General features: G+C 49.5%; 2 protein-coding genes across 3 annotated transcripts; one reads left to right on the top strand and one right to left on the bottom strand.

The window, feature by feature from the left end:
• The first annotated feature begins 10,329 nt into the window (after positions 1–10,329).
• Positions 10,330–12,420, top strand: Pgam2 (phosphoglycerate mutase 2). The gene is made up of 3 exons (XM_038342910.1): positions 10,330–10,743; positions 10,835–11,015; positions 12,254–12,420. The coding sequence occupies exons 1-3, from the start codon at positions 10,330–10,332 to the stop codon at positions 12,418–12,420; spliced, it is 762 nt and encodes a 253-aa protein (XP_038198838.1).
• A 1,057-nt stretch (positions 12,421–13,477) lies between these two features.
• Dbnl (drebrin like) lies at positions 13,478–26,620 on the bottom strand. 2 transcript variants are annotated; one of them, XM_038342890.2, is made up of 13 exons: positions 26,456–26,620; positions 22,150–22,205; positions 20,241–20,353; positions 19,559–19,633; positions 18,394–18,540; positions 17,237–17,314; positions 16,871–17,022; positions 16,683–16,737; positions 16,224–16,317; positions 15,831–15,926; positions 15,627–15,736; positions 14,830–14,935; positions 13,478–14,347 (listed from the first exon to the last, which is right to left on the bottom strand). In XM_038342890.2, exons 1-13 carry the CDS (start codon positions 26,536–26,538, stop codon positions 14,208–14,210), a joined length of 1,305 nt encoding a protein of 434 aa, XP_038198818.1. In that variant the 5' UTR covers positions 26,539–26,620; the 3' UTR covers positions 13,478–14,207. The 2 variants fall into 2 exon arrangements, with proteins under 2 accessions (XP_038198818.1, XP_038198825.1); XM_038342897.2 differs by having other exon boundaries at positions 16,683–16,734.
• Positions 26,621–26,851: the final 231 nt, after the last annotated feature.

Genomic DNA, 26,851 nt, shown 5'->3' with positions numbered 1-26,851 from the left:
TCATGTGCCCACACAAAACACATAAGATTAGGTATAATAATATTTTTTTAAAACTTTGGGGGTAAAAACTAGTAAGAAAGGATAATTTTCTTAACTTGATAAAAGGCATCCACAAAACACTCCACTTGTGGAACTGGACAGATGGCTCAGTGGTTAAGAGCACTGGCTGCCCCTGCAGTGGACCCAGGGTTGATTCCCAGCTCCCACATGGCAGCTCAAAACCATGTGTAGCTCCAGTTCTAGGGGACTCCGATACAGTCTCCCGGCATCCGCAGGTGCTGCATGCAAGGGTATGGGTCTTTCCAGGGCTGGATACCTCACAGCGTCTCAGAAACTTGAGGACCACATATACCAGGCAAGACCCCAGAAACATACTTCCTCCAGCGAGGCCCCACCTCTAGCTTCCGTCCCCAAGTAATGTCATCAAAATATTAATCCATCAGTGGATTAAACCACTAATACATCAAGCACCTCATGATTAGTCTGACTCCCCAAAAGCCCCATCTATGAGCACCTGCTTTAGGGACCAAACCTTCCGCACAGGAGCTTTTGAGGGTTACATTGTATACATAACAATGAACTACTCCTTCAGTCCCATCAGAACAGCTACATGAATGGGAAAAATCCAGAGCAACAGCCTCCTAGGAGACTGTTAACTTATTTATTTATTTATTTTTGGATTTTCAAAACAGGGTTTCTTTGTAGCTTTGGGGCCTGTCCTGGAATTAACTCTTGTAGACCAGGCTGGTCTTAAACTCACAGAGATCCGCCCACCTCTGCCTCCTGAGTGCTGGGATTAAAGGGATGCACCATCACTGCACGGCCTGGTTTGGGTTTTCCAAGACAGGGTTTCTCTGCATAGCTCTGACTGTCCTGGGCTGTAACACTTTCCCTGGGGAAACCTTCCCCTAGCTGAGCACAGTCATAGTTGCACTGTGTGTGTATGTGGGAGGGGGACTCTAAGCAAAACTGTAACCCTTCCCTGCTGGAGCAGAGTTGTTACATTGGGAAAACCTCTCCTTGGAACAGGGCTGTAAGCTGCTACGCTTATGGTGACTTTATGGTATTCCTGGCCTCCCGACTGCCAGGATCCCTTTCTGTCCAAGCTGCAATGCTTACAGTCAGCATATTTAAAACACAATACAATTTGCAGGAAAGTTTCCAGGAAACAACCATTCCCATTCCAGGTTTCCAGGCAACAATCATTCCAACTCCATGTGCACAGAAAAGCTTAAAATGTGTTACTTAAAAACTCCTTTATAAAGTATATGTGACCTTGAGAGTGGGTTTCTATAGCTGAAAGACCTATGATCTAGTGTGGTCTTTGACGGAGACAGAGTAGAAGTCAGCAGGCCATAAAGTACATATGGCATCTCCCCTAAGGATGGGTTCTATTAACTAGGAGCTAAGGATAAAGGTCTAGGGAGGGAGAGTCTGGGATAAACACTCTGGGGGTTTGGGCGAGGTCTAGCTCTATAGCAAAAGATGGGTGAGGTTTGCTTCCATAGATAGCAAAAGGGTCACCAGGTCATCAACAATATCCATTCCCAGCCTTCTGCTTTGAGGAGAGGCCCCTTGGTGTTTGACATTTCTGGTTCCCTAGTGCTCTGTGGGTGCAAGGACCTTTGTGCCCTCAACAGTGTATCAGCTGTAAACATTTCCTGGTGGAGTTTTTGGGGGACTCATTTGTGGTGATACTTTGTTTGTGATCTAACAAAGTTTGCCTGAAGATCACAGTGAAGAGTTAATCTTTGTAAATTCAAGTCCACCCTGGGCTACATTAGATTGATCCAGTCTCAAAGAGAAACAGAGCCAGGCAGTGGTGGCTCACACCTCTTATCCGAGTATTTGGGAGTCACATGCCTTTAATCCCAGCACTAAGGAGGTGGAAACAGGAAGGGATATGGCTAGGTGGAGAGAGGAATATAAAGCGAAAAGAGACAGCCATCTGAGCATGTAGTCTGAGGTTTCATAGAGATGGATGCAGTCTGAGGATCTGTAGGGACAGGATCGCCCCTTTGGTCTGAGCACTGGTAGAGGTAAGAACTCTAGTGGCTGCCGCTCTGCTTCTCTGATCCATCAGCTTTCACCCCATAGCTGACTCAGAGTTTTTATTACTAAGACCAATTAGAATTCGCACTACAGTCTGCAAATGAAGATACTTTCCTTGACTTCTTTTTTCCTGTCTGTGCTCCCTTAATCTCTTTCAGTTGTCTTATTGCTCTAGCTAAGACTTCAAGTACCATATATTAAATAGGCTGAAGAGTAGACAGCCTTGTCTTTTTCCTGATCTTAGTGGAAATGCTTTCAGCTTCTCTCTGTTTAGGTAGATACTGGCTGTTGACTTGCTGTAAACTGCCTTTATTATTCTGAGTTAGGTCCCTTGTATCCCTAGTTTCTTCTGGCCTTTTATCATGAAGGGATGTTGAATTTTGTCAAAGGCCTTTTTTACATATAATGACATGATCATGTAGGTTTTTTTTCTTTTCCTTTGTTTATGTGGTGTATTATGTTTAGTAATTTACATATGTTAAGCATCCCTGCATCTCTGAGATAAAGCCACCTGATGGTGGTGGATAATCTTCCTTCCTTCCTTCCTTCCTTCCTTCCTTCCTTCCTTCCTTCCTTTCTTCCTTCCTTTCTTTCTTTCTTCTTTCTTTCTTTCCTTTTTTCTGTCTCTCTCTCTCTTTCTTTCTTATCTTTCTTTTTGGAGACAGGGTCTTTCTGTTATACACCCCTGACTGTTCTAGAATTCCCTATGTAGACCATGGAGGCCTTAAACTCATAGAGATCCACCTGCCTTTACCTCCCAAGTACTAAAGCTATGCACTATCATGTTTGGCCTGGATAATTTTTTGACATATTCTTTTATTTAGTCTGCAAGTATTTTGTTGAGAATTTTTGTACCTGTGTTCATAAGGGATACTGGCCTCTAATTTTCTCTTTTTGTTAGGTCTGTCATGGCAATAGTGACCTTGAAAAAGGAATTAGGAAATGTCCCTTCAGTTTCTATTTCGTGGAACAATTTGAAGGGGACTGGTGTTGGTTATTTAACAGTCTGGTAGAATTTCATGCTGAACCCATCTAGCTCCGACTTTTATTGGTTGGGAGACTTTTAATTACTATTTCTATTTCACTAAGCATTATGAGTCCGTTTAGATTACTTATTTGATCTTGATTTAACTTTGGTAGGTCATACATATCAAGAAATCAATTCATTTCTTTTTAGGTTTTCTACTTTGGGGAATATAGATTTATAAACTTTGTTATTCTCTGGGTTGCTTGGTGTATGCTGTAATGTACCACATATAATGTAACATATATATATATATACACATATACACACATACACACACACACACACATGGAGGTAGTTATTTTTTCCTGTTCTAGAGATTTCAGGTGCACCATTAAGGCTAATATGAAATCTCATTTTTTTCAATTTAGATACTTATTGCTATGAACTTGCTTCTTAGAACTGCTTTATTGTCCCATAGATTTGGGTTTGTTTTGCTTTCATTTTCAATTCAGTTCTAAAAAGTTCTAAATTTTCTTCTTTTTTTTTTTTAAATATTTATTTATTTATTATGTATACAATATTCTGTCTGTGTGTATGTTTGCAGACCAGAAGAGGGCACCAGACCCCATTACAGATGGCTGTGAGCCACCATGTGGTTGCTGGGAATTGAACTCAGGACCTTTGGAAGAGCAGGCAATGCTCTTAACCTCTGAGCCATCTCTCCAGCCCTAAATTTTCTTCTTGATTTCTGTCTTGACCTTCTTTTCATTCAGTAGGGATTTGTTCAGTTTCCGTGAGTTTGTAGGTTTCCTGTTGTTGTTGGTATCCAGGTTTAATCCATGGTGGTCAGATGGTATACAGAGTTGTTTCAGTTTTCTTAATACCTGTTGATACTTGCTTTGAGTCCAAGCATGTGGTCAATTTTGGAGGAAGATCCATGAGCTGTCGATAAGAAGATAGATTCTCGACCAGGTAGTGGTGGCGCATGCCTTTAATCTCAGCACTCAAGGGGCAAAGGCCAGTGATCTCTCTCTGAGTTTGAGGCCAGCCTAATCCACAGATCTTTTTTGTCTTTGGATAAAACGTTTTGCGATGTCTGCCAAGTCCATTTGATTTATGATGTTACTTAACTCCAGCATTTCTCTGTAGGGTTTTTGTTATTGATGAGAGTAGGCTATTGAAATCACCCACTATCACTGGGTAGGGATCAATATGTGCTTTTTAGCTGTACCAGTGTTTCGTTTATGAATTTGGGTGCCCCTGTGTTTGGTGCATAAATATTCATAATTGCAATATCCTGTTGTATTTTTCTTTTGATGAGTATGTAGCATAGTCATTCTTTCTCTCTTCTGACTACTTTTGGTATGAAGTCTATTTTGTCAGATAGAAAAACGACTTCACTTGCTTTTCTCTTGCGTCCACGTACTTGGAATACCTTTTTCCATCTTTTTACCCTGAGGTGAGTTCAACCTCGTTGGTGAGGTGGTATGTTTCTTGGATGCAGGAGAAAAGTGGAGCCTGTATTCAATCTGTTACATTGTGTCTTTTTGTTGAGGAATTGAAAACATTAATATTGAGATTTATCAATGAACATTGTTTATTGATACTTGCTATTTTTTTTTTTTTTTGGTTTTTTTCGAGACAGGGTTTCCTTGTAGTTTCTAGAGCCTGTCCTGGAACTAGCTCTTGTAGACCAGGCTGGCCTCGAACTCAGAGATCCGCCTGCCTCTGCCTCCTGAGTGCTGGGATTAAAGGCGTGCGCCACCACCGCCCGGCTCTAGCCCAGGCTGGCCTCGAACTCGTGATCCTCCTGCCTCTGCCTCCTTCAGCAAATCCTACCAGCGTGTGCCACCACAGCCAGCGATACTTGCTATTTTGTTGTTGCAAGTGTTACAACTCCAAAGGGAAAGGTATCCTGACTTATTGGGAAGTCAGGCTGTACCTAAAGCTGGGGTCCCATGGGGAATCGTCTCCCCACAGGATGTAGCAATCCTGCTCCTCTCGGAGAGAGAGCTGTTACAGCTGAACTCCCTTCTGTCCTCCTAATGGCGTTTCCCTGTATTCATTTCTTCTCTGCTCCAGCCCAAGATGTTATTTCTTCTGCTTTGCTCTGCTAAGGGGAAACCCCTGAAGAAATGCTAGGCAAGTGCTCTACTACTGACCAAACACCCCTAGTCTACGACTGCCTTCCTAATTGCAGCTCTCTTAGTGGATGCAAAGTGATACCTCATTGGGGTTGTTCACTTGTATTTCTTTCAAGTGGCTAGTAGTGTTGAGTATACTGACCAGATCATTTCTTGTTAGGGAATTAACTGTTTAGGTCTGTTGCCCATTTCCAAGTGAGGGGTGTGTGTGTGTGTGTGTGTGTGTGTGTGTGTGTGTAAGCCACAACACACATGTGAAGGTCACAAGATAACTTAATATGTTGATCCTTGCCTTCCACCTTACTTAAGGTGGACTTTCTGCTGTTTTTCTGCTACGCTAGCTGTCCCTAGCTATCTGAGATTCTCCTGTCCCCTTGCCACTTCCCTGTAGGGTGGTAGGATTGCAGAGACTTATGCTGTGTGTACATCTTTCATGTGGAGTCCTGGAGTCAAATTTAGTTAAGAATAAAATCAAACTCAGCTCCTCCTGTTTGTGAAGGAAGTGCCTTTACCCACTGAGTCATCTCACTAGCCCTTGCTTAACTCTTTCTTATTGAGCTTATAAGAGGGGTTTCCATTTGTTTTTGTTGGTTTGTTTTGAGGATTTTCTGTGGTGCTTTGAATGGAACCTTGGCTTAACAAGTGGTATACCACTGGGTAAAATCCCTAGACCCTTGCTTTTATTTTATTCTTGTGACGGTTAGTTTTAATTGTTGATTTGACACAGTCTAGATTCCCTTCTAGGAGGAGACTCTCAAGGACGAATTATCTAGATTGGGATGGCCTGTGGACATGTCTGGGGTTCATCTTCCTTTTGCTAATTGAGGTGGGAAGATCCAACTGTGGGTGGTGCCTTTCACTCAGCAGAGGACCCTGCAGTGTGGAAGGGGGGAAAGTGGGAGCGGAGGACCCTGCAGTGTGGAAGGGGGGAAAGTGGGAGCGGAGGACCCTGCAGTGTGGAAGGGGGGAAAGTGGGAGCGGAGGATCCTGCAGTGTGGAAGGGAGGGAAAGTGGGAACGGAGGATCCTGAAGTGTGTAAGGGGAGGGAAGAAAGTGAGATGAGCACAGATGAGCATCTGCTCTCAGAGGTCAGAATAGGGTGTCAGATACCCTGAGACCATAGTGACAGATGTCTGTGAACTGAACCCAGGTTCTCTGGAAGAACAGCCAGTGTCACTGGGCCATCTCCTGTACTGCCATCACGTTTTCTGAGTCAGGATCTCTCACTGGGATCTGAGGCTCGCTGCTTGAGGTAGAATGGCTGGCCAGGGAGCCCATGGGGTCCTCTTGTCTCTAGTCCCCCGTACTGGGGTTACAAGTTGGTACCATTATGCTCTGCCTTTTCCTATGGGTTCTGGGGGTCAGACGGGTTCTCAGGCTTGTGAACAGCGTTTTACTAACCGAGCTCTCTCCCCATCCCTCGTTTTCACTCTCATACTTAGATTATTAAGATGGTTTGAGGAAATGTATGGCAGGTTTGAGACAGGGGTCTGCCTTTAGTGACTTTCATGTGGCTGTCCAGTTGTCCACAAACTATTGGTTAAAGAGATTATTCTTTGCCCATTGGATTCTTCGGGCACACTTGTCAAACCACTAAACCACAGTGTGAAGGGAGGCTTCCTGGGCTCAGCACTGTCCCAGGACCTCTGTTTATCTTACACAACTACACTGTCTCTGTGACTAGAGTTCTGTACAAATACTTAAGAGACTGGGAAGAATAAATCCTCCAAGTTTTTGTTCAGATTGTTTTGGGAGTAGCCATTCTAAGAGTCCAGTTTAAGCCAAGCAGCCAGCTAGGACTTCTAATAAGAGTCTGCATTGAAGGGCTAGGTCATTTGCCGAAAATTACCAACTTTAACAATAAATATTTTTATTTTTGAGATAGGCTCTCACTGTATCGCTGGCTGGCCTGGAACCCACTATTTAGACTGGGCTGGCCTCAAACTCACAGACATCTACCTGCCTCTGTCCTCTAACTACTGGTATTAAAGGCATGTATCACCACATCTAACCCATAAACATGGGGCTATTTAGATATACTTTAGTTTCTTCTAATAGTGTTTTATAGTTTTTGTTTTTAGATTTATGTGTATGAGTGTTTTGCTTGTTTATGTATGTGTCCCACATGTGTGCCTGGTGCCTACAGAGCTCAGAAGAGGGCATCAGATCTCCTGGAACTGGAGTTATGGGTGGTTGTGAGCCACCTTGTGGGTATTCTTTATTAACTAATTCTGGGCCCCCTGCAAGAACAGCAAGTGCATGCAACAGCTGAGCCATCTCTCCAGTCCAGTTTTTTTTTAAATATTTATTTATTTATTATGTATACAATACTCTGTAGTATACATACTCTGTGGTGTGTATGTCTTCAGGCCAGAAGAGGGCACCAGACCTCATTACAGATGGTTGTGAGCCACCATGTGGTTGCCGGGAATTGAACTCAGGACCTTTGGAAGAGCAGGCAATGCTCTTAACCACTGAGCCATCTCTCCAGCCCCTCCAGTCCAGTTTTATAAGTTTTTTTTTTTCCAATTTGCATTTATTTTGTATGTGTGTTTGTCTCTGCATGTGTGCACACACACTAACTGCAACAAACATGTGGCGACCAAAGGCCAACTTGTGGAAGTCATTTCTGTCCTTGTATGTGGATTTTGAGGCCCAGATTCTGATCAGCAGGCTTTTTAGCATAGCCTTTTCTTGCTGAGCCATCCTGCAGGGCCATTTTCAGTGTTTAGAGCATACATTTTACACACCTTTGTTAACTCTAGTCCTAAACCCAGTGTGGATGCACCCCTGTAGCCTCAGCTACTCAGGAAGCAGGGGACTGCGTAAAACTGTATCTTAAAACCAGCCTGGTAACTCTCTCAAAGACTGAAAAAACCCATGTGTTTTATTCTTTAAATGATGCCGGGTGACTCACTCCTTTAATCCCAGCACTCGGGAGGCAGAGGCAGGTGGATCTCTGTGAGTTTGAGGCCAGCCTGGTCTACAGAGCGAATTTCAGGACAACCAGGGCTACATAGCAAGGCCCTGTTTTGAAAAAAGGAAAACAAATGACCCTGCCACTCCTTCATCTAGTCTTGGCTGACCAGCCTTACCTGCTCAAGGATTAAAGGTGTGTACTACCACACCTGGTTCTAAAATGTTTTTAAGTTTATTTGTATTATTTTTAATTGTGTGCCTGTGTGTGGGGGGGATATGCACATTAGCGCAGCTACCCACTGAGACCAGACCTGTGGGAGCCTCTGGAGATGGAACTACTGGTAGTTATGAACTATGAAGTGGGTGTTGGAGATTGAACCTGGGTCCTCTGGAAATGCTCTTAATTGCTGAGCCCTCTCTCCAGGCCCCTAAGGTTTTCTGGTTTTTATTGGCACCTCAGCCTAGCATCCCTTCCCTCTAGGGTTCACAGCTGAGTCCTTTGATTTATCTGAGAGCTGCTTCTTCCTCATGCATTCCTCAAAGCAACCGTTCCTCCCCTCCTCCCTATCCCAGCACACCCCTTCCTTCCTAGCACCCAGCGCTTGCTCATTACAGTAGACTTGGCAAGCTGTGGTATCATTGCTGCCCTTCAGGGCCACAGTCCCGGTTCAGTGGGTTTCCTAATGTGGCCAGGACAGAGAGAACAATCTTGGGTTAGAAGAGACAAAATGTGACACCCGAGTGAGGTGTCACGAGGAGGGATGGGGTTCCACCTGCAATCCCTGAGATCTACAGAAGTTCTACCTCTGCCTGTCAGGATTCTTGGGTCAGTTTTGGTCCACAGGGCCTTCTGTGTGGGCTGGGACCAGTATGGAGGGTTCCCTGCATGTAAGGCCCAGGCTCCTACCACCCATCTGTTCTTGTTTCCAGATGGGGGAGGTAGGATGAGGGGTGGGGACTGTGTCCTTCAAACTCAAATGTAGACGTTCCAGACTCCATGCTGCCCATTCCCCATGTCAGCTTATCCCTGGGTGCCTGCCATGAGAAGGGGTGAACATACCCTCTAACTAACCCCTGTGACTCGGTGCAGGGCTGTCCCTAGTTGTGGGCTTGCAGGTGCCATGAATTCTATTTTCTTTTCCAAGTTGGTCTCTGTCTGGCATGGATGACAGCTCAGACTCCACAAGAGAACCCAGAGAGGAGAGTCCTTTTCCTTTGATTGTTCTGGAAACCAAACCAAGAGGGGTTCTCAGCCCATGTTTCTGTCTGGTGCTGTCCTCCACAAGGCCGGACCTCCCGAAAGCCATGGTTTGTACCTGCTCTGTTTCTGCCATGACTTTTCCTGCTCCTCTGTCTACCAAAGGGCCCTCCTAGCTTGGCTGCCTGCTGACGGCAGAAGAGGACCCTGCCAGAGAGACAGATAACCAGGAGCCTGAGGAAGGCCTCCATCCGAAGTAATTCTCTAAGTTGAGTGCAGGGGTGTGTGTGTGTGTGTGTGTGTGGTGGAGGGGATTCTCCTGGCAACAAGTGCCTGCAACACACTAACAGAGGCAATGCATGTGTGCTGAGACAGGCACCTGGGCAGGAAGCAGTCATCTACTGCAGACACACATATTAATGTATGCACCGACCTCTTTGGGTGGTGACCTATACACACACACAGTCATCGCTGTAGTCACATGTATTAATGTATGCGCCGACCTCTTCGGGTGGTGACCTACACACACACACACTCAGGCTTACTTTAACACTAGGCTAGATTCCTTCCTGAGACAGGCTTGAGTTCATCTTACTGTGTTAATAAGAGGCTGAGGCAGGAGAATTGCGGCTTGGGCCACATAGTTAAGCCCTATCTTAAACATCAGCAGTGGGCCTGAAATAGTTTTGTTTCTGCCTGAGCAGGAAAGGGCTGGTGGAGACTCTGAAAGCCCCAGAATGTCAAAGAACATTATTTCCATGGAGAACAGCCCCAGACTTGGCTTCTACCCTTCACCCAGCCCCACCCAGCTTGGCCCCAGGGGCCAGCTGGTTATGGACTTGTCATCTGAGCCCAGGGAGAGTGTGGGCTATTTTTAAGTCTTTGAACGACACCCCACCCCCAGTTCTACTACTGGTCGCCTGCCTCTGCCTGCACCTCCTGGAATGCTGATTGGCAGTTGGGGCTGGGTGGGGGCTGGGAAAACTGTTATAAAGCTGACCGAGCTAAGCAAGGAGCTGTCACCTGGGACTCCCGCAGCCCCTGCCACCATGGCCACGCACCGCCTAGTAATGGTTCGCCATGGTGAGAGCTCATGGAACCAAGAGAACCGTTTCTGTGGCTGGTTTGATGCAGAACTGAGTGAGAAGGGGGCTGAGGAGGCCAAGCGGGGGGCCAGTGCCATCAAAGATGCCAAAATGGAGTTTGACATCTGCTACACATCGGTGCTGAAGCGGGCTATCCGCACCCTTTGGACCATCCTGGATGGTACGGACCAAATGTGGCTGCCTGTGGTGCGTAGCTGGCGCCTCAATGAGAGGCACTATGGGGGCCTCACAGGCCTCAATAAGGCTGAGACGGCTGCAAAGCATGGGGAGGAGCAGGTGAAGATCTGGAGGCGCTCCTTTGACACCCCGCCACCCCCCATGGACGAGAAACACCCCTACTACACTTCCATCAGCAAGGTGGGCCAGGTGCTGGGAAGCTGGAAGGCTGGGAGCCTGCGTGGGAGGGCTACCCAGGGAGCAAACACAGTGTCCATGTGTCCGTCCCCAGGACCGGCGGTATGCAGACTTGAAGTCTGGGGAGCTGCCTACCTGTGAGAGCCTCAAGGACACCATTGCCCGGGCCCTGCCCTTCTGGAACGATGAGATAGCACCCAAGATTAAGGCTGGAAAGAGAGTGCTTATTGCTGCCCATGGAAACAGCCTGCGCGGCATTGTGAAGCATCTGGAAGGTGAGGCTCACCCTCAGGAAAGATGGGAGACAGGAACTAGTGAGGGTGACAGCCATGACGTGTTTCAGATATTTTACATATGTGAGGGTTTCAAAAGTAGATTGAGGTTAAGAGTTGAGAAATGCCTTTATGTTGTTCTATTCCCAGCATGCACTGGGCTACTGTGACAAAGGTGGTGAGTTTAGTCCACAGCACAGCTGAGCCACCCCACCCCACAGGCGCTAATTATAGAGTAGGCTTAAGGCACCCATAGGGGGCAAGGGCGGGATTCTACCCCAATGCTGGCTTGTTACTGAAGCTTGAACAAGCCACTTGAGTTGCTACAGAACTTTTGGCATCTCTCCTAGTGCTGCCTTCTTTTCCCCAACCCCTTTAAGATAGTCTCACTGAACCCAAGGCCTTGAACTTGAGGTCCTTTGGCCTCAAATGTTGGCTACAATGAGCAGCCCACTCCCTGCACAAAGCTGAACCACTGTCTCCCTTCCCACAGATTCTTTAGGCAGAAAGCAGCCTGAGTGCAGAGCTATGGTTAAATAACCATCTTAGGCTTATAGAGCGACTCCTACTCAAGAGCAAGGGCTGACAGACTGGCCTCGGGGGCCATGTGGGCATAGGGAAGTCACCAATTATGGTCCCAACTAGGTCTTAGACACTAAAAGTCTATTAGGTTCTGGACAACCTTTAGGTCTGCTGGGATCCTAAGAAAGGAGTGGGCTATGACCCATTTCTCCGGCTAGTGGGTGTACTAACAGATATGCACCATGAGGGGGACACCTCTGCCCCTCCTCCCTGGACTGGGTTCTGAGAAAGTACTTGGGGAGTGCTCCAAGGAACACTCCCGGGTCCCCCTGGCTTGGTAGGGATGGGGTGATGGCAACAGCAAAGGTTGAATTGCTATTCCAGGCAGGGGCTGCTGGAGCAGGCAGGGTCAAGTTTCCTGTTCCTTCCCTGCTCAGAATTTAGAACCTCTAGAAACCAAATGACTCGTCCCAACCCTCTTTAGTTTGGCCAGTTCACCCTGGGCTGAGAGCATGCATGGCACCACTCAGGTTACAGTTATTGATGGTGGATGTTCTTGCCTTGCTGCTGGGCTATTTCTGTAAGCAGGTCTGCCTTGACCTTTAGGCACATTCTGTGGCCTTGCTCTCATGGATGGGTTAACTGGCAGCACCCTAGTACCAAGGCCATGCTGTATGAATTGAGTGGAAGGCACTAAGAACACTGTTCCTCTGCTCCAGGGATGTCAGATCAGGCCATCATGGACCTGAACCTGCCCACAGGAATCCCCATCGTGTATGAGCTGGACCAGGCGCTGAAGCCTACCAAGCCAATGAGGTTCCTGGGAGATGAAGAGACAGTTCGGAAGGCCATGGAAGCTGTTGCCGCCCAGGGCAAGGCCAAGTGAGGGTGTACGTGGGCAATAAAGTTCCTTCTGCACAGTGCCAAGTTTAGCATGGCCAGGCTTGGTCTGCCCAGCTCAACTCAGTCATGAGGACTGCTGGGTCCAGGGTTGCAGCTATCCCTAACCCAACATTGATGGGGGGGGGGGGGGGCGGGGAGAAGTCCAGTACCCATCTCTGGCTATCGGGGGCTAAATCAGGACTATGCACACCCTGTGTGTGTGACCAATCCCCTGCAGTGACCCTGCAGCTCTGGAATCACTTGGTTACATTAATGAGAAAGGCAATGTGCCCTGGGCTTTTCTATAAGAAACAGGAAGTGTGACTCTTGACCAGTTTCCTTCAAGGTGGATTTCTGTTATCTCTGTGACCTCTTAACTGGCATGCCAAGTGTACCTCCCAGGCAGGACTAATCTATCTAATTAAGCCTGCAACAGTTTTAGCTCATAGGGCCTCCATGGCCTGCTGTCCTAAAGGATAGGCAGAAGATGGGGAGGAAGTAGGCTTGACCACAGCATGAGGTCGGTGGTTTCCCCGGGCACTTCCGCTCCAGGCTACGAGTGGACAAGTTTGGGGTCAAGATGTCCACCCACTATCTCAGGCAGATGAGTGCTGGACCTTGTTGCAGAGGCTCCTGGAGGGAACTGTGCAGCCATGGCCTCTTCTAGAACGGAAATGCTGGAAGGCTCCAACATGAGTTACAACTTATTTATATACTCCAAACCCTCTTTTTCAGACTGAATCTCTATGTAGCTCTGGCTGTCCAGGAACTGAAAAAGAACAGGCTGACCTTATGGCCTTGAATTCATGGAGATCCACCTGCCGCTGCCTCTTAGGCGCTGGGGTTAAAGGCCACACCACCATGCCAGGTTCATTTGTACTTCCTATAGGAGGCTAAACAGCCAGTCTGTCTGAGGGCACATATGTGTAAACATACGTGTACACTTATGTATGGTGCAGATAGACCCCAGGCTGGGGTTTCTTCCACGTGGGCAGATGAGCTGTGGGCCTCACTGCAGGTCTTAGATTGTTTATCAGACACAGATGGGGGCCAGCAGACACGAGTGAACCCAAGATATATGCCATGTCCGATTTTTCACATTCTCAGAGATGGGAGCTAGGTCGTTCCATCCCTCCTTCCCACAACACAGGCATGGGGACAGAGAGGGAGAGAGGGGGAGCCCCGTAAGAAAACCTCCCGCTGTCACAACACAGGCATGGGGACAGAGAGGGAGAGAGGGGGAGCCCCGTAAGAAAACCCCCCGCTGTCACAACACAGGCACGGGGACAGAGAGGGAGAGAGCCCCCCCCCCCCCGCTGTCACAACACAGGCACGGGGACAGAGAGGGAGAGGGGGCCCTGTAAGAAAACCCCCCGCTGTCACAATCATCCTGTTCTACTCTGACTGTGGTCAAGACTTAAGTCCACGATTCCCGAGGAAACAGCTGCAGCTACCACCCCTGAGAAGCCACACGGAGAAAGAAAGGCAGATGTCCCTGCTGCGACCCCAACTTCTCAGTGCTGCTGTCCTTGGGCAGAGGTCACCCAGGAGCGGGCACAGGTTAAGCTTGGATCAATACGCCACTCCCACTGGGGTCAAGTGTAAGTCTGGTAGGAGGTCCTGGAGGCTGTGGTAAGCATTTGGGGGAGCAGTGGGATACGGCTACATCTGGGGTAACAGCACTCAAGGCTGAGGGAGCCTTGTCCTCACTGAAGTTCCATTCCTGGAAGAGTGTCAAACATTAACTCTCAGGCCTCCTCTTCGGGTGGAGAAGGAAGACAGGCCTCGGCCTTACTCTATGAGCTCCACATAGTTGGCAGGAAACATGCCAAAGTGGCCGTCAGGCCCGTAGCCACGCCACCAGCCTTCATCAATCACCTCGATGCCCGTGATTAGGTTCTCAGGGTCAAAGGAGATCTCTGTGTCGTCAGCTGCAGGAAGGGAAGCCGAGGGATGGCATCTCGGTGACTTGCCACACCCCTCACCTGTCCCCAGGGAGCCCAGTGCCATCCAGTTTGATGGCACCAATGTGCCTGTACCTGCACTGGCCACCGCTCAAGGCAGAGCGTCCTACAGATCACCCCTCTAAATCCTTGTTCCCCAGTGCCCCAACCCTGAAGGCTGGGAGCCGACACCCAGGCCCCACTTCTCCCATCAGACTTGGAAGGTCTACAGTAAGGATGGCTATAGGGATTCTGCTGGTGGGTGGTAGATGGCAGGCAGCTAACTAGAGGCACGTGCTCTTCAGGACAAATGTTCCAAGGCCGTGGCCATCCCACTCCAGAGGGCCTTCCATCCCATATCTTTTCTTTCAGATACCCTCTGGAGCTAACCCCCAGGAAGCCCCTGTACACACTCTTGTTCCCTAATCTCAGGACTTGTGACCCGTGACGGTTAGCTAGGGGAATCTTACCTGCCTGGTAGTCGTACAAGGCCCGAGCACATAGCCCCTGCCCACTGAGGCCCTGGCCCTGCATGTAGTTGTCGATGTGTATGGAGTCAGCCCCTTGCTCCTGTACCTGTTGGAAGCGCAAAAGATGACATTACCCCAGTCTCAGCCTTCACCCAAGGCTCAGACTAAGCTGGGATCTGGGGCAAGGGCATCGAGTACGAGAGGGCCCTGTAGGGCAAGGGGCTGCGGCTGCCTGGTACACTTGCAGCACGGCTCTCATCTCAAAGGTAGCATACAAAGGAGCTCTTGGCATCTATCATCAACCACACAGGGGCACTGGCACACATGACTACGGCACAGCACGGTTCCAAGGAGAATGAGTAGACTCACTGGTAGGCTGCTTGCCTACCATGCTCAAGGCCTTGGATTCTATCATCCATGCCACAAAACAAAACTAAGCTGTGACGGTGGCAAGCCCCACACTCAGGAAGGCTGGGTCAACAGGATCTCCAGTTGAAGACTACACAGTGAGATCCTGTCTTCAAAATACAGTAAAGGAACTGGAGAGATGGTTCAGTAGTTAAGAGCATTTGCTGCTCTTGCAGAGGATCCAAGTTTGGTTCTCAGAAACCATGCAGCAGCTCACAACTGTAATTCCTGTTCCAGGGGTATCTGATGCTTTCTTCTGGCTTCCACATGTACCACACACATACACATGCAGGTCAAACACTCATAAAATAAAAACAAACAGAAAAAAACAATACAACCCTAGTACCCTAAAACATGCCACAGAAAACTCAGACCTATGTCCAACTCACCAGTGGCGGTTCCTCGTAGAGAGCGTCTTGCTCTGGGGCTTCTTCATAAGTGGGTTCTTCTTCTGTCTGGACTGAAGACAGACTGCTAGGTGCTGGCTCCTCACAGACACCTACAGCAAAGGACACAGCAGGATGTGACCTTCTCCAAAAGTCCCCCTCTCGATCATCATTCCCCCAGGGCTGTACAAGGTTACAGGGTCTTGCCTGCACCGGGCCTTGAGACGGTAGGAGTTGGCTCTCTGCCATAGGAGGCTTCTGGTTGAGTGAGCTGCTTCTGCAGGAAGGGGCTCCTCAGCTTACCTGAACAACCCAGAAAACACCAAGTCATTACTTCAGCTGTAACACACCTGCACTCTACAGACCTGCCTAGTGTATCTGAAGAAGGGCCCCTGCTAACACAGGTAAATACCCCAGGGTTTCGGGCTGTGTGCTGAATCTGTGGGCAGTAGAAATGCAGGACAAAAGGGTCACCTGGATTCTGGTGGCTCTCCTCATTCTTTTGTCACCCTTTAAAACATACCCTGGAGACCCCTGCATGGACTCTAGGCTTCCCCTCTGTCCACCCTGTTTTGTTGCCTGGCCCAGAGGAGGTCTCACCTGGCTGAGAGCTGGAGAGAGAGGTGGTGGACATAGCCCTCTCCTTCTGCTTGAAAATCTCTCGTGGGTGTGGGGCCTGCTGCCCAGCAGACTCCTGGGAGAAGCACAGAAGCATGCTTTGACCCCAGCGGTGACTGAGAACCCAAAGGCTTCTCATCTGACTGCCCTACCTCAGAAAGCAGGCCCTCAATGCTGTGTTAAGTGTGTGTAGGATGAGTTAGAATGGGGACTAGGAAGACGAGGAGCTGACAGGGCTTCTCCCAAGACGTGGCTTCGAGCCATGCCCAAAGCTTCTGTCCTGGTTTCCTCCACTGGTTCTTTGTGTGCACAGAAGCGCCTCAGGTTGATTGCATAGGTCTGGGCTAAGCCTCAATCCGAGAACAAGGATTTCATCAAGTGGCTAAGACAGAGCCAAACTAGCAAATCTCTAGGTCTGTTGAAGAGATGCCTGAAACTTACCCATTCCTTTCTGCTCCTTGAAACCACTTCTTGCTCCTGCTCCTCACACGTCCTGCTGGAAGGGCCGAGATTAGAAGAGCTGAGGCTCGCGAGCTGCTCCTCATGCTGTTCCCTCAGTGTTCCTGCCCCAGAACAGGCGAGCATTTGGGGACAGCCATAACCACTTGCCCAGTGCATAGTGGGCTAACCTTGGGGGTCCAGATGATCTGTGCTGTTCCTGGTAGCGCTGCTCACGGCGGGCAGCCTCCTGCAGTTCTCGCTCACGCCGCTCCTCCTCCAGCCGCTGCCGCTCCTCCTCAGCCCTTCGCTTCTCCTCCAGTCTGCGGTTCTCCTCTTCCTTCTGCAAAGAGAGCTGCGCACTCAGCCATGTGCAGCCCCCTAGGCTTCAACCTCTGCCAGGGACCGGGTCCCTCAAAGGGCCATGTCAAAGAAGGGACACTGCAGCCCATCATGCACTGTGACCTAACTCACATGTGCCTCTGGTGTAACTAGCTGTGAGGACACCGCCCAGCAGCGTGTCTGTCAGTGTGCCCGCCCCCCACTACAGCACTCACCTCAGCCTTGGCCCAGAAGCTATCTTTGCCAACCCTCTTGATCTCAGACACGGCGTTGGTTTTCTGGTACACGGAGCCCTAGAGAAGACACAGTAGATGGTCAGGCATGAGTGGAGCAGGGTAAAGGGAATTTGTCAGCTCTAGAGAGCAGGTGAAACCTTCTATGTCTGCACCTGGTAGGCTCAGAGGAGCCTGAACTACCACTCACAAGGAGACACACCAAGATGTTCAGAAAAAAGTCTAGGAGCTGGGTGTGGTAGTGCACACCAGTAAGCCCAGCACGCGGGAGGCCAAGGCAGAAGGATCTTGAGTTCAAAGCCAGCCTGGCCTACAAAGCAAGTTCAAAAACTAAACAAAACAAGGTCTAGAAAGATGGCTCAGAGGAAAGAGCACTGCTGCTCTTGCAGAGACCAGGCTCCCAGCACCCACAGGGACAGCTGTCTGTAACTCCAGTTCCGGAGGATCTGTTGGTGCACCTTTCTGGCCTCTGCAGGCGCAGTACACATGTAGTACATACACACACACACACACACAGGCAAACACCCAGACACGCTAAACATAAAATAAAGACAAAATACATCTTTAAAACAAACAAAAAAACAAAAGCCCAGAGAGATCACCCCAGCAAGGACATGGCACCCTGAGAACACAGGGTGTGTGTCCATATACATGTGTGTCTATGACGGCAACTGGTCCTCACTGATGGGAACAGGAGAGGATTTTTATCCTAGACTCCTGGCAATTCTAAAGTAGGCCGCTCTTCAGACAGCTGACTGCTGGCAACATCCAGAAGAATCACCATGGATCCCAACTGTATGACTAATAAGTGGTTTGCGGTCATGAGCGCCACATGATGCCAGAGCCACAGGCCTGTGTGGTTTCGGTTTCAGGCTCCGCGATAGAGCCGCCAGGACCGTCTACGTCCCGCTGACACTCAGCTCTTGGGTTATTAGACTATCACAGCTGTGGCAGTTGCTGACAAGCCTCTGCCACAAGCTGGCTCTCCAACAGCAAAGCCACGGGGTTGGTGCCATCAGGGCTCAGGGTCACCATCAAGAGATGCCGAGCAGAAGGAATCATTACTCAGACACTAGAAACTGCACTTCTGGTCCCTGCTTGTAGGCATGGAGAAAGGCTCATGTCAGGGCAGCACTCACCACTGGGGCCTGCGGCCCTGTATCCTGGAAGCAGGCACTTTCCCTATGGAAGCTGTAGTTAGCTCCAGAGGCCTTGGCAACCTTCTCCATGATGCACTCAGGCTCCACGTCCTCCTCAGCCCGTGCATTGATGGTCACGTGGGCACCCTGGAGCAGAAACAGAAACTGAAATATAAGCTTTGCAAACTTAGGGAGAGAACAGGCCAAACTCCTATCTGTCCATATAGCAAAGGCCAGCACTGCACACAAGACTAGTGTCAGGAGACACCAGGGCCAGCTCTCCCCAGCCGTCAATGCTACAAAATTCCTGTTGTAGTTCAACAGATGCTCAGGCACCTTCCATCTATTCAATGAAAACTGACTCCTTCCTGAGTAGCTGACCTGAGACCTCATTAGCGGTTATTATATTGGAAGCTCACCGAGTACTCGGAAGCAGAGTCCTTGCCTAGCATGTGAGAATCTGGGTTTGTTCTCAGCACTGCAAAAATTTGAAAACTTAATTAAAAGCTTTCAGACCAGATGGGAGAACTAAGGTATGTCTAAAGACATACTGGCAGAAACAGAAATCAGTCTCAAGTCTCCTTGCCAGGAGTCAAGCAAATGCAAAAAGTCAGCTGACAACAAAATTATAAATTAATTGTGATAGAAATGTCTCTGAAATTGGAAGGTCCTACAGCTGTTACAGCTGTGGGATGAGTGACATGAGTGCTCCTACAAATAGGGACGCATCAGAGGGTGCGTGGGCAGGGCGGCAGCGGCTTCTTCCCTCAAGTCTTGCTGCTGCTACTGCTTAACTTCTCTCTCTCTCTTTTCTTTCTTTTTTAGTTTTATGAGACAAGGTCTCACTAGGTAGCCCTAGGTGGCCTCAAACTCAAAGAATCTGCCTGCCTCAGCCTCCTCAGTGCTGGGATTAAAGGCATGCGCCATCATGCCGAACACTGCTAAACCACAAAGGATCAGCAAAGCAGTTGGGTCAGTCCTGGAGTGGCCCTTATCTTGCCCTACTGAAGCCAGGCAGAGGTGGCTCTGCCCATATCCTGCTGCTCAGCCAGAACATTAGCCATGGTCCTGCTCCTGTTTCCAGCTCCCTTCCAGTTTACCTGTATTCAAAAATCTAGAGTACTGGATCCTGCAAGGCCCTTTGCGGGCTTAGCTTAGCTCTCACCTTCAGGAAGTTGGCCATGGTGCTGACGTGGTTGGCGCATGCTCCCTTCCGCACATCATTCACACCCTCGCCTGTCTGCAACACAAGCACAGATAACATGACCCAGGCCTCCTCCAAAGCCACTTCCTGGCCCACAATTCCCAGGAACCCACAGTTTCCCTATCTCTCCTAAAAGGCACCCCGTCCCCTCCTCCCAGACAAAGCCATTCTCCCGAATGAGTCACACGGATGAGATCAGTCTTCATACTTCCCGAGGAGCTCAGGGTGCAATCTGAGAAGCATGGCTGCTGGCTTCCGAAGTGGGGGCATTTCTCAAACATTCCTGGTCCCCAACTAGGGGGACCTATGCTGTTGGAGTTCCTACCGCTGTACTTTCAAGACTCCCGAATACAACCGCAGGCCCTCTCCTCCATCAGAGCCATCTCAGGGCGGGGATTTTTTTTTTTGTAATAATTTCTACTCCATTCTGTAGGAATCCTTCTGGGCTTCAGGGGTGAATCCCAAGCAAAGCCATTTATTCTTTGGTTCACAATGAATAGACAGTTTACTCTACTCATTCCCCATTCTTAACCAACAGTCCTGTTGACCACTGAGTGGTGTAGTAAAACACTGTCCCCAAGGCCAAGTCAAAGCAGAGGAAACAAGGGGCTGCTCCAATGACATCAGCGATGAATCCACATACCCAGTTGATGAGGACAAACTTAGGCAGGCCAGAGTTGGGGTCCTTCACCCTGCAGAAGGCGTACATCACCTTCCCACTGTTGAGTTCCTCCACCAGCTCCTCCAGGCCTCCCTCTGCAGAGTTACAGGAAGGCTCAGAGGCAGCCTGCATCCCTGCCCACAAGTGCTTGCCCCACCTGCCTCAGAATCCTTCTGGGACCCAAGTTTAAAATCAGACTCCAAGGATGAACAAGCAGCTCAGCGGCAGAGTGCCCGGCTAGCACCTATCAGGTCCTGGGCCAATCTCCAGCTCCACAACATAGTAAGCAAACAAGTAAACGAACACAAAATAACCCGACTCTTGGGTCCCAACCCCACTCAGCTGACTTAGCAGAGCCTGTGGGACTCAGTGAAGTGCGTTTCTGGCAAGCATGTCAGGTGCCCCGCCACCTCCCAGTTTTTTTTTTTAACTCACGATAATTTTTGTTTCTGAAAATTGCTTCTCTAAGATTGAGAAGGAAATCATAAATAAAAGGCTATTTTTACTATATTTACTTTACTTCTTTCTTTTTTGTTTTTGAGAAAGGTCTCTATGTAGGCCCGGCTGTCCTGGAACTGTACACCAGTCTGGCCTCAAACTCACAGAGCGCCACCCATTGGCTTCTGTCTCCTGAGCACTAGGGCTATAGGTGTGCGTAACTGTGCCTGTACATCACCAGATCTCTGAATGAAAGAGCCTATGACAATATTACCAAGGAAGGCCTGGGACAAGAGCCTTGTCACAGACTACGTGTCCACCAGAGTCAGACCTTCTGGGACATCCCAAAGATAAACAGTTAGTTAAAACTCTCACAGTCTTGGTTGGGGACAACGAGCTGCCGTAAGCCATTCTCCCCGACACTGTGATTCAACCTCTCAATTTTCTGGGAAACACATTTCAGCTATAGGGCTCCACAGAACCCAGGGCAGCAGCATTCTGATGGGCAACAGAGTCCTGCCTTGTGCCAGCCAGAAGCTCCGACTGCTGATATGTGCAACTCTCAGGCATATACGATGTCATGTGAGATGACCAATCGGTGGCGATTCTAAAGAGAGGATGCATCAGCAAGAATATCTCACAGTGGAAAGGAACTTTCCTATCAACAATAGTAACTAAAACCACACTCTCATTTGCCCGAGCAGAGAGCATGTTCCAGGCACTCACTTGGAGCGGGGAGGTCATGCAGGCCCTAAGGACAGCCATGCTAGCCTCGAGCTTGGGAGAGCCAAGGATTTCAGCTGAGAGGTCTGTCTCATACCCCAGGCATTTCTGGCTCAGCTGACTTGCCTGTTTCTCCCAGTGGTGGCTAAGAGCCAGTATTTCTTTAAAATACCAAATCAAGGTCCTCACAATCACCTGCAGCCACACTGGCTCTCCCTAAGGAGGGTCACGCCCTTGCATGTAGTTGCTCAAGACCAGGGCAGGACAGAGTCAGAGAACATATATGTGGGCCTTCACCTACACCAGCTTGAAGACTGACACCCTCAATCTGTAGTGCCCTGGACAAGGGCTGCCCACAAGCCGGAGGGCGGGCTGCTTCTTAAGACAGCAGCACTGTCCTGGCCCAGCCAAGGACAGCCAAAGAATGTCTTCATTAGCAAACGCGAAACGCATCAGTGTCATGGCTGACATGGCTCTGGCCATGGTCCTACCTGATGCTGGTCCATATTCAGATCAGGAGTGGTCTGGAGCTAACTCAGTAAAAGGCCTGCAAAAACTCAACTGGGGGAAGGGTCACTGTAGCTGAGCTGGAGTGCCTGAATTCCCTTTCTGCTCCTGTGATGGCTTAAACGTCAGCTGAGGTGGTCCAGGGCTAGCCACAACCTCTCCCTGTTGTGTATCTCACTCTCTTCTCTTCTGGTGCTGAGGGCCTGTGTGGGTTCATACTCACCGCCTGTGCCAGCCACACGGATGTCATTGCTGTTGCCTTCATAGGTAAACAGAGCCCTGAAAGGAAACACAAGTGGGCTCAGTGGCCAGCACCCACGCTCTACCCACTGCACCTACACTGCAGGCGCAGGCTCCACTGTGCCCTGCCCTGCCTTGGCACGTAGGAGCATGCTAGCAATGGACTCCCTTTGAGAGAAAGCCATGGAGATTGCAGAAGGACATACATACATCTACTGAGAGGAAGATACAAACACAGAATTGTGTGCTCTTTCTGCACACTCATGAATGAAATACTCAACTGGATTGTAGGTGCATAAATTTCAAAAGGCATAATATGTCTACATATTTCTGAATCCAAACACCTAAAGGAGAAGCAGGAAGGAGAAAGATGCCGTGGTATTCCTGAGTGTATCGGCCCTGCTTCTACAGCCTGTGCGTGGGGCACAAGCTCTTTCTGTCTTGAGACTCTCTTAATATGCACTTTACCCAGAGTAAACAGCAACAGAAAAGAGACAATTACATAATATCGAGTCCCAGTTAAGACCAGTGATCCAAACTGGGTGGTGGTGGCGCTCGTCTTTAATCCCAGCAGTCAGGAGGCAGAGACAGGTGGATCTCTGGGAGTGCAAAGTCAGCCTGGTCTACAGAGTGAGTTCCAGAGCAGCCAGGGCTGTTATACAGAGAAACCCTGTCTTGAAAAACAAACAAACAGGGGCTGGAGAGATGGCTCAGCAGTTAAGAGCACTGACTGCTTTTCCAGAGGGCCTGAGTTCAATTCCCAGAAACCACATCTGGCTCATAACCATCTGTAATGAGATTTGGTGCCCTCTTCTGGCGTATAGGTGTACAGGAAGATAGAGCACTCATAAATACACAAATCTTTAAAAAAAGAAAACAAAGGAGAAAAAAGAAAAACAAACAAAGCCGCCCCCCCCCCCCGCCCCAGCCTCTGATGGACAGAAGCCCACAGGCTTTCCATCCAGCTGAGCCTTAACTTAATGAGCCAACTCCAAGCTGGTGCGTAGAACTAATTATTCAAACAATTCTAGATGATTTTTAGCTTATACACTAGAAGCAGTGAGGAAATACGATGAATCTGTTTAGTATAGGCAATTGACCAGAATGAAGGTTACTGATGGAAGAACCTGGAGAGGTGGCCTCAGGAAGGCAGGCTGTACCTGAAGGTCACAACATGGGGCCCAGGCATTAAATGGATCTTGCGCCAACACTAACAACCCCAGCAGGGGTGACAGGCATGAGGCACAAGAACTGACCCAGGTGACAGCAAATCTGTCTGCTATCTCTCAGCTCGAGAGACAGAAATTCCAGACTAAGTTCCAAGAGGTTGTCAGTGCCACGACAAATATTATGTCCTGAGAGTCACAGGAGGTCACCAGGAAGGAGATGCTGCTTCCCAGAGCAGAGGACTCACAACAGCAAAGACCCCAACCAACAGATATTCAGCCCAAATTGGTAGAGCTCTCTAGAAGAAACAAGTCCCTTCCTCTTGGTGACGAGCACTGGCTGTTAGGGCGGGGAGGCTAGAAGAAGCAGCAGAGGACAGACGGGATCTAGCAGCAAAGAAAGGCCTGCCTGGTGTCTGGGGTCTAGACCTCCAACCTCCCCCACTTTCTCCTGCGTTCATCTGAAACTACCTTCGGAATGTTTTTCAGTTCAAGCTAGGTATAGTGGCACATGCTTGATAATCCCAGCACCAGGAGGCAGTGATGGAGGCAGAGGCAGCTAGATCCAGGTAGATTCAAGATCAGCCTGGACTACACGGTGAGACTCTGGCTCAAACAAAACATGCATACATGCACGTACACACGCACGCACGCACATACGTACACACTCACACACACCCCAAAATAAATATTCCACTTCAGAGGCTTTTTCTTGTCTCCAATAGAGCTCCACCCAAGCTCCACCCTTATCACAATCAATGTGAAGAAAGCATGGCGCATGGGGCTTTAAGAGCAAGAGAGCACCTTTACCACCCAGTCACTCTCCGAATGCGCGCACGCTGACAGGACTGCAGCTATGAACACTCCCTGAAAGGTCCTCCCCACGGAATTCACACACACACACACACACACACACACACACACACACACACCCCTAACGCTAATGTACTGTCAGGGAATGAAGTATGCACAGGGTGGAATAGGAGCCAGGCACGCACAGGTCACGCTGCTCTGCTCTTTGAGGGAGGAAGCTGGAGCTAGATTGCAGATGGGGAAGTAAAGCTGTGGCTCTGGCCTATAGTGCAGAGTGGTACCAGCTCTGTGTGCAGCAATTTGTGACTAACAATTCAAGACCACCTCTTTGACAGTCTATTTCTTTTTCTACATGGTTTAATCCACCCATCAAAAATAGCTAGGCACTAGGGACAGAAACAGGCCTACCCTACCACTTTAGGGATGAGAAAGAACACACAGATGCACACACTCACAGATAAACAAACACAAACAGATACACACACTCACACAGATACTCACACTGATACACACATCACTACTCCATGAAGGTTTCCAGCGTGTATCTTATTTATATCACAGGAAGTGAAAAGAATCTGGGGGAGATGAGGTGACTATAACTTTAGTTTCAGGGGACCCCACACCTTCTTTCAGACTCTGAAGGCACCAGGCATATACACGGTCCACATATTAGGACCTGGAGGCCTCTCTGGGAAGACAACCTCAGTGCAGATATGAAGGACAAGACACCATCAAGATGCCATAGAAGCCAGTTCCATGCAGGGGAAGCAGTAAGAGCGAAGGCTGTGATGAGGAACTAGCTTGCAGTTTTGAGGAAGAGAAAGACCTTGGTACAAGGGTGCTCAACAGGTGTGGCCAGTGTAGGGAGGAGGGGCAGGCAAGCGTCTGGGCTTTCTTCAAAGTGCAACAGGAAGCCACTGCAGTTATGGGCAGGGAACCGAGATGGCTCAGATATTTTCTCAGCTAGCGAGTGGGGACCTGCCACACAATCTTGCTGAGTAACTACCGAAATGGTTATGGCAGTCAGGGTGGAGGCCAGAGGCTGGTTCAACTGGAGTGCCACAGTCTGGCACTGCAGGAACCTAAGCAATAACATGGCTGCCTGGGCAAAGAGAAGGCTCTGCACCCTCAGTAGGGACATGAGTGGCCGAGGCAGCACAATGTCAGACCCAAGTGGAGTAGATGATTCCTGTAAGGGGCTCAATGAGTACTTGGGAGACAGAGGAGGGGGAGCTCAAAGCCAACCTGGTCTACACAGTGAGTTCCAGGCCAGCCAGAGCTACGGAGTGAGGCTTTGTCTCAAAAGCAAGCAAGCTGGCTAGCTCACTAGCTCAGCAAGCTCGGGAGAAGTGTGCCGCTAGCTAGGCTGTGGGTTATCACTCCCAGTGATGGTTCCTGAGAAGACTGAAGGGCAGGAAGATTGAGGGGATTCGAAGCAGCAGGAGAAAGATCACAGGGCCATGCGATAGTCTCCATGGGAGACTCAACACGGGCAGACTCGGTATGTCGTCCCCCAGTGCTGACCACAGGGCAGTGGTGATCCCACAACTCCAAGGTGCAGTTTGTACTCCCCAGCATTTGGTCGTACTCAGCATAGTTCTCGGAAATTTAAGCGCTAAATGGAAACATTTTAAGTAAATGGGAAAGTGAAAGAGAATTACTATATTTAGGTATGCATAAAGCTAAAGGGGGGAGGGGCTCAGCAGGGTCACCCTTGAAACTTCAGATCCAAGCTCACAGTACTGTATGTAAAGCCCGAGTAAATTGCAGGATGAAACCGAAACACTGACAGCCTAGCAGAGGAAGTCCTAGGGTGCTGGAGGAAAGATGGAGCCTTTCTCAAACAGGTGACAGCATCCCGTGTTCAGTCCCCTTCCTGTAACTCAGAAATGTGATAGACGAGAACCAGGGACCCCGACCTGACATCCCTGACTGAGCCTTCAGTGTGAATTCATGACCTCACACTGCTTTCATGGCCTATTCCTGAATCCGGGTTTAAAAGGCCAGGACGCAGCTTCCTCCTTCTAAGGAGCTGGGGAGCTGCGCGGGACCCCTTTGTCCAAAAAGTCCCAGAAAAGACAAGAGGCTGGCGGACAGCGATCACAACCAGACAGAAACCTTCAAGAGACTCCCAGGGCAGAATCGACCACAGGCGGCAGGGGAAAGGTCTGGGGGGAGACAGCAGTGGCGAGGACCGGGTAGCACTGCGCTAGAGTGCAGGGAGTCGGGAAGGTGATCCAGCAACGCCACGGCCACGGCGCGATCCGACCTTCCACTTCTAGGGTCTCCCCGGACCCGCCTCGCGCCTACCAGTCGGTCGGGGATTTCTCGTTGACCACGCGCACGTAGGCTTCCTGCAGCGCCGGCCCGTTCCGGCTCAGGTTCACCGCCATGGCACGCCCCACGGTCCCAGGGATTCTACAGCCTCAGCTCTCCACCGGCCTCCACTGACGACCGGAAGCTCCGCCCCGACGGCCGGAAGCCTCACCTCCAACGTGCGGAAGCCGCGCCCAGGAGGACGGAAGCGGAAGTAGAGGATTTGCGAGCTAGTTTGCCGGTAAAATTGAGGTGGGATGGCTATTGGTGAATTAGAATCCGAGAGAGGCGGGCGGAGCCTTGTGTCCTCGTCCGCAGTCCCCAGGGCGTGGCCTCGAATTGAGTACCGCACTTTTTCTTATTCTTGTTTTAGTTAGTATATTTTGTTTG

This window comes from Arvicola amphibius, chromosome 1 (assembly GCF_903992535.2).
Source record: "Arvicola amphibius chromosome 1, mArvAmp1.2, whole genome shotgun sequence".
In the NCBI taxonomy this organism is placed as follows: Eukaryota; Metazoa; Chordata; class Mammalia; order Rodentia; family Cricetidae; genus Arvicola; species Arvicola amphibius.
Note: the sequence above shows the minus strand (reverse complement) of the source record. Positions and strands in the feature narration are given on the sequence as shown.

What these genes read in the sequence shown, in the direction of transcription:
- Dbnl (XM_038342890.2), bottom strand. Translation starts at nt 26,538, where the DNA reads ATGGCGGTGAACCTGAGCCGGAACGGGCCGGCGCTGCAGGAAGCCTAC. An exon ending in GAGAAATCCCCGACCGACTG is followed by an intron (nt 22,206 to 26,455) that starts GTAGGCGCGAGG and finishes GTTTCCTTTCAG; the next exon opens with GGCTCTGTTTACCTATGAAG. An exon ending in CCATGGCCAACTTCCTGAAG is followed by an intron (nt 18,541 to 19,558) that starts GTGAGAGCTAAG and finishes TTTCTGCTCCAG; the next exon opens with GGTGCCCACGTGACCATCAA.
- Pgam2 (XM_038342910.1), top strand. Translation starts at nt 10,330, where the DNA reads ATGGCCACGCACCGCCTAGTAATGGTTCGCCATGGTGAGAGCTCATGG. An exon ending in ACTACACTTCCATCAGCAAG is followed by an intron (nt 10,744 to 10,834) that starts GTGGGCCAGGTG and finishes GTCCGTCCCCAG; the next exon opens with GACCGGCGGTATGCAGACTT. An exon ending in CATTGTGAAGCATCTGGAAG is followed by an intron (nt 11,016 to 12,253) that starts GTGAGGCTCACC and finishes CCTCTGCTCCAG; the next exon opens with GGATGTCAGATCAGGCCATC.